At 45.3% G+C, this 11056-nt stretch overlaps 1 protein-coding gene across 1 annotated transcript in view; it reads left to right on the plus strand.

Moving 5' to 3' along the window:
* The window catches only part of Sae1 (SUMO1 activating enzyme subunit 1), a 55431-nt gene extending 48660 nt beyond the window's left edge, over positions 1-6771 (plus strand). Inside the window, exons 8-9 of the mRNA XM_048431688.3 lie at positions 3206-3275; positions 5859-6771. Coding sequence (XP_048287645.2) covers positions 3206-3275; positions 5859-5951 — 163 coding nt within the window. The 3' untranslated portion in view covers positions 5952-6771. The remainder of the gene's footprint in view (positions 1-3205; positions 3276-5858) is intronic.
* The last annotated feature ends 4285 nt before the right edge of the window (positions 6772-11056 follow it).

Below are 11056 nucleotides of genomic sequence, written 5' to 3' on the forward strand. Positions count from 1 at the left end.
TTTAACTTTATTTTATGTGCATTGGTGTGAAGGTGTCAGATTCCCTAGAACTGGATTTACAGACAGTTATGAGCTGCCATGTGGGTGCTGGGAAGTGGGTCCTCTGAAGAGCAGTCAAGGCTCTTAATGCTGAGCCATCTCTCCAGCCCATAATACGACCTGTTTATGGTACTAAACAGATCTATGTTACTTGTACATCAAGGTGGTGTTGTGCTGCCTGGATGTTTAGCTGTTAACTTTCACCTAGTTTATTAGGATGTGTTTATAGTGTCAGCATTTCATAAACAAGCATTCATAACTTTATGTATAAAATAACCTATATTGTATTTTTTTTTAAAAAAAAAATTATTGCTCTGGCCAGGCAGTGGTAGCTCACACCTTTAATCCCGAAGTCCTTGGGAAACAGAGGCAGGCAAATTGCTGTGAGTTTAAAGCCAGTCTGGCCTACAGAACAAGTTCCAGGACAGTCAGGAATGTTAAACAGAGAAACTTTGTCTCAAAAAGCCAGAAGAAAATAATGGGCAGAGCACTCTAGTGGGCAGAGGCAAAGGGATCAGGAGTTCAGAGCCATCTTCCACTATGTGGTGTATTTGAAGCTAGCCTGAGTTATATATGAGATCTGTCTCAAAACAAATTTATAGTAAAGTATGCATGACAAAGTTAGCCATCTCAGCAGGTAAAGCACTTGCCACCAGTTATGTCAACCTGAGTCAGTCCCTATGGCTGCAAGTTGTCCCCTGACCTCCACTTGATGCTGTGGCATGCCACATTATTAAATAAAAATGGGAGTAAGTAAAATTGATAGTAATTTTGTTTTTGGTTTGGCCATTTTAATAATTTATTTCAGGTGTGTTAATATGTGGTGCTGGAAGCGTAGGGTACTTGTGCCATAGTGTGTCTATGGGGATTAGAGTATACTTGTCGAGGATGTTCTTTTTCCACCCTTACATGGGTTCCAGGGATTGAACTCAAGGTCAGCAGGTTTGTGCCTTTACCCAGAGCCATCATCCTGGTCCTCATTCTAACCTTTGTTTTGTTTTAGTATTTTTTTTTATTTACTTATACTTCGTGCATATGGATGTTTTATCTGCATGTATGGTCTGTACCATGTGTGCAGGAGCACACAAGCCAGAAGAGGGTGCCAGATGCTCTCGAACTGGGAATAACAGGTTGTTGTTGTTGTTGTTGTTGTTGTTGTTGTTGTTGTTGTTGTTGTTGTTGTTGTTGTTTTTCCTCCATAAACAATAGTTATAAGCCATTGTGTGGTGCGGAAATAGAACCCAGTTCCTCTGAAAGGGCAGCAAGTGTTCTCCCAACTCTTTTTTTAACCATTTATGGGTGTGCTATTCCTTGGCGTTAGTTCTTTTCTCTTTGTTGTACAACCATCATCATTGATTCCCTATTCTATTCCTCTAGCTCCTGGGGCCTCAAGTGCACTGTGCCCTAAAACTCTCATGTAAGTGGAACTGTGCAGTATTTGTTCTTGTCATCAGACATCTCAGCACATAACTTTGAGGCAGAGGGAAGAGCACTGCCTTGATTTCTAGGCTGACTAGGACTCGAGAGTGACTATTTCAACATCTTAACAGCCTGGACTATCCTATGTGAACTTTTTCAGAATTTTCTGTTTGTTTTTTGCTTTTGTTTTTGTTGTTGTTTATTTTGTTTTGTTTTTCTTTTTGGTACTGGAGACTGACTTAAAGGGCTCAAATACACTAAACACACAGCTCCAGCCCCAACTGACAGGTTTGTATGTCTATGGGTAGATGTCATACCTATGCCTTCACTTGGATGTAGAGACCAGTGGTTGAATTGGGATCTCTTCCTCGGTCATTCTCCACCTAATGTTTCTAAGACAGGGTCTCTCACTGAACCTAGAACTTGCTGATTGGTTAAACTAGCTTGTCAGAAAACCTTAGGTGTCTTCTCATCTTCACCATGCCCAGCTTTCACACGGTTGCTAGGGATTAAACTCGGGTCTTCATGTCTCTGTGCTCTTTATGTAGACCTGACTTCTAGAACTCACAGAGATCCACCTGCCTCTGCCTCCCATTGCTAGAACTAAAGACATGCACCACCAAACTCAGCCAGAAACAGTACTTTTTGAAGAAGGAAAAAAGCAAAATACTGTAAAGTGTTAACATGCAGAATATAGGTGTGTGAGTGTTTTTTGTTTGTAACAGGCTGAGTGTGGTAGCATGTCTTCTAATGTCAGTTGCTCAGGAGACAAAGGCAGGAAGATGGCAAGTTTAAGACCACCCTGGACAACTTAGCACACTTTGTCGTCTCAAAACACTTAAAAGGGGGGACGAAGAGATGGCTCAATGGTTAAGAGCACTGATTGGCTGGGTGGCGGTGGTGCGTGCCTTTAATCCCAGCACTCAGGAGACAGGCAGGTGGATCTCTGTGAGTTTGAGGCCAGCCTTATCTACAAGAGCTAGTTGCAGGACAGACTCCAAAACTGCAGAAAAACCCTGTCTCAAAAAACCAAAAGCAACAACAAAATACCTTAACAGATCACAAAATGGTTGTTGGTAGTTGAGTTTACATTATATTTATGTTAGTGGTATGCCTTTAAAGATGTCTAGAAGGCATGTTTATCTTTTTGTAAAAGGCAGGGTTTGCTACCTCAGTTTGCTCTTTTAACTGACTGTTGTGGTCTGGCAACTAGCTGGGCAGCATCCTTTAGGAGCCTATGACTGAAGGTGTTTTGGACACGAATGCTAATTTGGGAGGTTAGCTGACAGTCTTCTCTGAGATCTGTCCTCTGAGTGCCCAAGCTGCTTTCTAGGAGGGTCATACTGGTTTCATGCTACACCCTGTGTTTCCCATCTTCCAACATGTTAACACAGCCCGCTTGCCCATGCTTCTGGGAATAGCATGCAGAAGAATACGCAGCCCATGTGCTGAGAGAATTGCGAGAATGTGCAGGGGCATTCACACATCTGGTATTTGTAGGGCCTTATTTTAGGAAGCACAGATATAGTCTTTCCTTGAACTTTAAAAAATCATGTGAAGGAATTCTTGCTTCCCAAAGTAAAGGTCTTTCCCACCCTTTTAGGAGCCCCTGGGGTCAGATTTAATTTTCACGCCTGGATGCCAGTTCTAGCACTTACCTCTGGCTAGAACTTTTATCCAGGACAGCCCCGGACTGACACCCCCTACCCTTTGCCCTGGTGCTATGTTATACTTCTCTGTCTTCTAGGTACTGCTTCTCTGAGATGGCTCCAGTATGTGCTGTGGTTGGAGGGATCTTGGCACAGGAAATTGTGAAGGTAAAATCATTATGGAGCCCTTCGCTGACCCCAGCACCCTGACTGCACACTAACAGAGCCAAGGGCTGTCTCAGACCTGCCTGATCTCTTGCCCTCAGCCTTGATGCATACCCTGGCTTTCTACTCAACTCATCCACGGGCCAGCCGGCTAGTGGCCTCGGATGCTTTCTATTGTTGCCACTTTGTCTGCTCTATCAGTTGTGTGGTTAGATCGAGATCCCAATCTAAGAGGAAAACAGAAGAGACTCCCAACACCTGAGCTCTTAACCTGCATCCATTACAGTGGTGTCTGGGCACCCCCTGTTTATTCCAAATGCTGTGGGTATCTGTAGCAAAGTTCAGTGTCTGTGGGGCATATACTCTGCCAGCACCTACATGAGGCTCTACAGTGATCTGTGACTTCCAGTTATGGGCAGTTAATACCTTACAAAGAAGCACTAGGTCTGGGAACTAATATAGCCTTTCTGGAATGTTTGGGTTGCTAAAACATTGGCAAACTTTGAAGTGGATTTTATTTTCTTTGGAGACTTCAATATTTGCCAGACTTTGTTAAATTTGTCTTTTTTTAGGGCTCAGTGGTATAAAGTGTGTGCTTATCACTCCCAAGACCTCTGTGTCAGTTACCTAGAAACTATTGGCTTGGGTTTTTTTTGTTTGTTTGTTTGTTTTTCCCCCAGACAGGGTCTCAATCTATCACTCAGGTTAACCTTGAACTAGCAGTACTTGTGCCTCAGCCTCTTGAGTGCTGGGATTGCAGGCAAGAGCTGTCATGGCAGTCTCTGGTAGCTGCTCATCTTTATCTGCTGTGCACAGAGGTATGCCTGGCTGGCTGACTTGCCCACATCTCTGCAAGTAAAGTTCAGATCAAGGAAGATGTAAGCTTTTTCATTCCCACTGACTGGCTCTCTGGGCTTAACTCTTGCTCAAATCTCACCTGCTTCTACACTCTAGACAGAGAGAGCTTGCAGAAGTTGGTTCTACACTCCAGGCTGCCCTAGAAGCAGGGGAGTTCAGCGTCTCTTCAGATGTTATCCTGCAGATGGCGCCCTAACAACGCTTCTCCAGAGACTAGCTTGGCACTGTTTGTCCTGTTGAGTGGAGAATAGAGGTTGGGGGAGGTGGCCTGGAGCCATTGTTGATGATGGTTTCTGTACACCCCTGTCTTAGTGCTGCCCCCTCCTTCCTGCCTGCTGGCACAGCTGTTGCTCAGCATCTTGTTTCTGTTTACCCCAGACAGTCAGTGCACTCCACATTCTTGGTTGCTGGGTGTGTTTGGAATCTCGTACCCCATCTTGCTAGGGAAGCACTTTTACCTTTTGCCCCATGTTCACCCTATGCCCTGTCCCTTCATCCCCTCCACTCCCTCTGCTTACAGCACTTCGGCCAGCTGGCAGGAGGGCCTGCATCTGAGGCCCTCTCTCTGAACACCTATAAAAAGTACATAGGAGGAGTTAGAGGGCAAGTGTGAAAGTCCTGTAGATCAGCTTCCCCTTCCTCCCTCCCTCCCTCCTTCTGTTCTTTCCTTTCTCCCTTCCTTCCTTCCGTCTTTCCATCACTGTCCTGGCAGACTTTAGCCTTCAGTCATCCCTGGTAGAGACAGTAGTGAAAGCAGCAGCCACAGCTAACCCGGTATTAGAATGAGTCAAGTCAGCACCAGCATCTGCAATTCCACCTGCTCAGGAGGCTGAACCACTGACCCAGGGAGCACAGGAGACTGAGACCAGCCTAAACATATGGGTCACCCCTACCTTGGGTTTAGTGTTCTGTTTATGGCATCCTCAGATAGTGCTCGCCCCCGCCCCCGCCACACACACACACATGCCCTTGGTAGCAACAGCTCCTGTTTGTTACTGAGAATGGACCCTGAGGAGGGGCCAAGAAAGGGGTGGCAGTCAGAAGTGTTTCCAGACATGCCAGTGACTCCTGGAACAAAGAGGGCCAGGCCACAGTTGAGGAACACTGCTTTAAAAAGCTTATATTTGTTTTGTTTTGTTTAGGGCACAGTTTCACTGTGTCAGACTGTTCTATGTAGACCTAGCTGGCCTTGAACTCACAGATCTGAGTGCTAAGGTTTGAGGCCTGTGCCATGGCTGTTGAAGCACTTTTTTTCTTTTTTAATGGTGCGTGAAGACACATGTGGCAGTCACAGGACAGCTTGCAGGAATTGGTTCTCTCTCGCATGGGCGTTCCAGGGGTTGAACTTAGGGTATCAGGCTTAGCGGAAGCTTTTACCCAGAGTCCTCTTGGTCCTTATTTTATAATTTTTATTTAATTTTACTCAGTCCACTTTTAGAAGGCCTGTCAATTTGTTATTGTTGTTGTTGTTCTGGTGTGTCTCTTTTTTTTTTTTTTTTTTTTTAATTTATTTATTTATTATGTATACAACATTCCTTCCATGTATGCTTGCATGCCAGAAGAGGGCGCCAGATCTCATTACAGATGGCTGCAAGCCACCATGTGGTTGCTGGGAATTGAACTCAGGACCTCTGGAAGAGCAATCAGTGCTCTTAACCTCTGAGCCATCTCTCCAGCCCTCTGGTGTGTCTCTTAACACTGAAGCTGAGCCTTCTTGTCTCTCCTCAGGCCCTGTCTCAACGGGACCCTCCTCATAACAACTTCTTCTTTTTTGATGGCATGAAGGGGAGTGGAGTTGTGGAGTGTCTGGGTCCCAAGTGAGCCAGCGATGTGTGTGCTCCAAGCCCACCTGCCACCTGCTGTCTTCCCAAGAAGGCATTTCTGGATGACAAAGATTTTCCTAGAACAAGTAGGCCGGACTGTGTCCTGCTTCCGTCCTAGCAGCTTTCAGGGACCTGCCGGCTCCGTAACATCACCATCACCATCAAAGAGCGGCATGCTTCGTGTTGTCGGAGCTTCTTAGAATCTTCTGGATTTAGTCCCTTCCGTAGGTCAACAGAAAGGAGAAGGCCTTCAGCAGGGGTATGAGGCCCAGAGCTTTTGAAACTCAGTGCAAGTGTTCTTCTGCCAAAGCCTGAAGGAGGGAGAACAACCCTTGGTTACTGAGCCTTCATCAGGGTAGCCTGGGCTTTGGAAAGGGAGCCTTTCTTGTCACCCAGCTTTCTTATAAGATAAACCTTAGTGGAACTGTTCATTTCTTATCTTTTGGTTGTGAGCCTATGAACCTGACCTTTAATAGCTGAGCCATCTCTCAGCCCAAATTTTTATTTCTAAAAAGGCAGATTTGGTACCAGGGGCATGATGTAAGCCTGTAATCCTATAAAATGGGTTGCAGGGCCAGGAGGATTGCTGCAAGTTTCAAGGCCAAGCTGGTCTACAAAGTGTACTAAGAACCTGTCTCAAATATAATAAAAGTTGTGTTCCAGAGTTAGGTGACTGTCCCTCATCTTGGGCACCCAGGTCCTCCGCTGGGAGGATTGAGTTGGTTTGGTCTTCTTGGGGGTGGGACAGCTTATTGTCTCTAGTTTGTAGATTCCCTTGGTGTTTGTGGGGAATGATAATAAAGTCATAACTCTGTCAAGCTTGCCTGTTTCCTCTGTTCTAGAAATTTGTGGTTGGCTAGTCTCCCTCTTTCCCCAAACCTGAAGGATCTCACTCTCATACTTCAGAGGTCCTTTCGGTCCTTTTTCAGCATCCTCTTGATAATGCAGCAATTGGACTGTGCAGGCAGGACGCGCAGCTGGCTTACATTTCTGCCTCTGTGTTGAGGATCTCAGCTGTATGGTGGCTGCTCTCGGTGGTAATGGTGAGGTCAAGCGGGTGATCCTGAGTACAAAACACAATTCCACCTGCCCCTCTTACTCGTGCCTGGTGCGGTGGGACCCTGTTGGAGCACCATTAATTAGTGCAGCCAAGTTGCTGGGCTGCTTCATGAAAGACAAATGACACTTTTCCAGTTGCAGTGTATAGCTTTGGTCACAAGGGGGAGCAGAGATACTCTTGAACTTAGTGAAACAAACTTTCTAGGTTGTGCCTCTAGATAACGGACTGAGTCACTCAAGAGGCCCTCTGGGGAATCTAACACTGCCAGCCCCAGGCAAGAAATATTACTAATGTTTCAAATTCTGTGTACATACCTCTAGATTACAAGTACATTGTAGAAGTGGATTTCCTTAAGTTTCTAGAAAGGTTTTCAGTAAAGTGGTGGCTTCTAGAACCTCTGGAAGGTGCACAACTCTCGTGGGACAGAAGATCTGATGATGGGAGGCATGGGAGCGGGAATGAGGGGGTCAGCTGCCCAGAATGTGTACACCCACAGGACTGGACATGATAGTGTGTGCCTTTACTCCCAGAACCCGGAAAGTGGAAGCAGAATCATGAGTTCCAAGACAATTACTTAGAACTTGTCTCGAAAGAAACAAAAATAATAAAGCAAAAACTATCACCTGTATGCTCAGACTTAGCTATCTACTTTTTAAAGATACTTTTTATGCATTTTTCTGAGTGTTAAGTATGTAGGCACACATGCCTCAGTGCTCTTTCTGAGGTCAGACAAACTAAAATTTATAATGTAGCTGGGCATGGTGGCACACACCTTCAATCCCAGCACCTATCTGTGTAGATAGGTGGACCTCTGAGTTAGAGGTCAGCCTGATATACATAGTGCCAGGACAGCCAGGACGGGAATACACAGTGAGACCCTGTATCAAAAAACGCCATAAGATTTATGCTTTTTCAGTTGTTTGGGAGGATAGGTGTAATTATGACTTGGTTATTGTTTTCATTTGGAAGTTAAACCTGACATGAGATAGAATTGTGTGTCAAGTTGACTATTCTTAGTTGTCAACTTGAGTACATCTAGAATTAACTAAAACCCAGGCAACTGGGTATCTTTGTGGGGCACTTTACCTAATTGAAGCATTTAAGTGGGAAGACACACCTTTATCTGAGCCACCCCTTCTAGTGGCAGTTGGGTCAACTCTTCCCCTTTTTGAGTACTGGAATTAACTCAGATCATCAGGATTGGCAGCAAGCACCTTACCTTCCCAAGTCATTTCACAAGCTCTGTCTTCAAACTCTCGGTGGAAGCCCCATGTGTTAGTATAGTCCTATATTTCTAGCAGCTCCCGAGACATCAGGATCATGAGTTCAAAGTCAGCTTGGGCTACATAGTGAGAACCCATCTCAAAGAATAATCAAAATAAACCTGCTACATCGGGCAGGCACTGGCAGCCTGTTGGGTTCATAAGTCCAACAGCTGTCCTCAGGGCTAAACTCAGGATTTTGAAGAGAAACATGAGATGCTTTCTGGATGTATTAGCTGCACACACTTCCCCCACCCCACCCAGGTTACCCTCCTAACTGTTGAGAGGGAAGCCGTCTAGATAGCCAAGTTCCACTCACCCCGACTCGACCATGGACAAATGACTTATTATGCCTCATTCACTTTGCGTGATGGGTTTAAGAATATGTTAATTATCGGGCTGGAGAAATGGCTCAGGAGTTAACAAACTGGCTCTTGCTAAGGACCTGGATTTGATTTTCCAGCACCTACATAGTGGCTCGCAATCATCTGTAACTCCAGCCAGTTCCAGAGGATCTGAGCCCTAACATACAAATACCAGGCATGCATGTGATGTACAGACAGACATATAGGCAAAATATGTTTTGAGTACATTTAAAAAATAAAATTAGGGCCAGCAAGATAGGCCAACAGGTAAAGTTATGCGCAGCCAAGCTGATGAATTGGGTCCCTGTCAGTTGAGATGGATCTCTGTGAGTTCCCGCCAGTCTGGTCTACAAAGCGAGTTCCAGGATTGACTTCATAGCTACTGGGAAACCTGTGTCAAAAAACCAAAAATAAAAATAAAAAATGTACTCGGTAGACATAACAGGATGGAGGTGAGAACCATTGAGTTGAAATTCTGCAGCCAGAAAAAGTATGAGAAGGACTAGCAAAATGGCTTGACTGGTAAAGGGGCTTGCAGCCAAGCTTAAAGATCTGAATTTGTTCCCCCATGGCCACATGGCAGAGCACAGAAACTGAATCCTACAAGTTGTTCACACACAAGTGTGAAAAAGAACCTAACAGCTTGTGAAACACCATTCAAGGAAGCAAACTGGTGCACAAGGCCAGGGGCTTAATTCTCAGTGCCCAAACATCTTAAGTGCATGCAATTGGAGCCTCAGAGAAGGAAAAATAGCAGTCCAGCAACTTGTGAAATGCCATGTGTGTGAAGGTGTGTCAGCCTGTTCGTGTGTGTGTGTGTGTGTGTGTGAAGGTGTGTCAGCCTGTTCGTGTGTGTGTGTGTGTGCGCGCATGTGTGTAAAGGTGTGTCAGCCTGTTATGTGTGTGTATGTGAAGGTGTGTCAGCCTGTTTGTGTATGTGCATGTGTGGGGGCCCGAGGTTGCCTTTGTGTGTCATTCCTCAAGTAGGATCATCTATTTTTATGCTTTCATAGGAGAAATAGGACAGTGGTAGAGCATGCACATAGCATGTCATATTTCTGCAGGTCAGGAGACAGTTTGGGGATCCAGAGATCATCATCAGGTATTTGGGTTTATATCAGCCACTACCTTGTCTTGGAGAGTGTGTGTTTGTGACAGCATCACTACACAACCCCAGCTGGCCTGAAGCCCACTGTGTTCCCAGGTTGGTCTTGAACTCACAGAGATCTGCTTGCCTCTGCCTCCCTAGGGCTGCAATAAAGAAGTGCATTACTGCTAGGTAGTGGTGGCACATGCCTTTAGTCCCAGCACTCAGGAGGCAGAGGCACACAGATCTCTGAGTTCGAGGCCAGTCCGTCTACAAAGTGAGTTCCTGGAGGGGTGGGGGGACCAAACAACAACAAAAAATGTTACCATGTTGGACTCTTGCTCTTTTTTTTTTTCTTTCTTTTTTTTTTTTTTTTTTTAGATAGGGTGTCTTGCTAGGACCTAGGACCACACAGTTAAGCTCAACCAGGGCTGATCTTGTTTACCCAGCAGTAAGGCAGGTGGATTTCTCTGAGTTCGAAGCCAGCTTGGTCTACAAGAGCTAGTTCCAGGACAGACACCAAAAACTACAGAGAAACCCTGTCTCAGGGGGAAAAAAAAAAAAAGATTCATTTTTGTGTGTCTGAATGTGATGCCTACAGGTTTGTCTGTGTATCGTGTGTACAGTGTGCAGAGGTCGGAAGTCTGATCCCCTGGTTGTGAGCTGCCAACTGAACCCAAGAACAAGAACTACTCTTTGTTTTGTTTTGTTTTTTAAGACAGGGTTTCTCTCTGTAGCTTTAGAGCCTGGCCTGGAACATGTCTTTAATCCCAGTACTCAAAAGGCAGAGGCAGACGAATCTCTGTGAGTTCGAGGCCAGTCTGGTCTACAGAGTGAGTTCCAGGATAGCCAGGTTATACAAAGAAACCCTATCTCAAACTAAAACTATAAATAAAAAACTTAACAGACCTGTGTCTGTAAGGGATGTCAAGTGTGGTGGTTAAAAATTGAACCAACATGAGGCGGTGATGGTGTACTCCTTTAGTCGGGAGGCAGAGGCGGGCGAATCTCTGAGTTCCAGGACAGCCTCATCTACAGAGTGAGTTCCAGGACAGCCACGACTCCATAGAGAAACCCTGTCTTGGAAATTGGAAATTTAAAAAAAAAAAAAAAGTTTTAAAGGCACAGTGCTCTTGTGAAGGTCAGAGGACAACTTGTGGACATTGGTTCTCTTTCCACCGTACGGATCAGGGGCTGGACTCAGGTCAGCGAGCCTGGTGGCAAGTTTCTTTATCTGCTGAACATGTTCAGACGGTTGAACATTCTTGAAATGTGGGATTATTCTCTTGTGTGACTAGATCAGACTCAGGGCTTTTGTGGTTTCCTCAG

Source organism: Myodes glareolus, chromosome 1 (assembly GCF_982192425.1).
Source record: "Myodes glareolus chromosome 1, mMyoGla1.1, whole genome shotgun sequence".
In the NCBI taxonomy this organism is placed as follows: Eukaryota; Metazoa; Chordata; class Mammalia; order Rodentia; family Cricetidae; genus Myodes; species Myodes glareolus.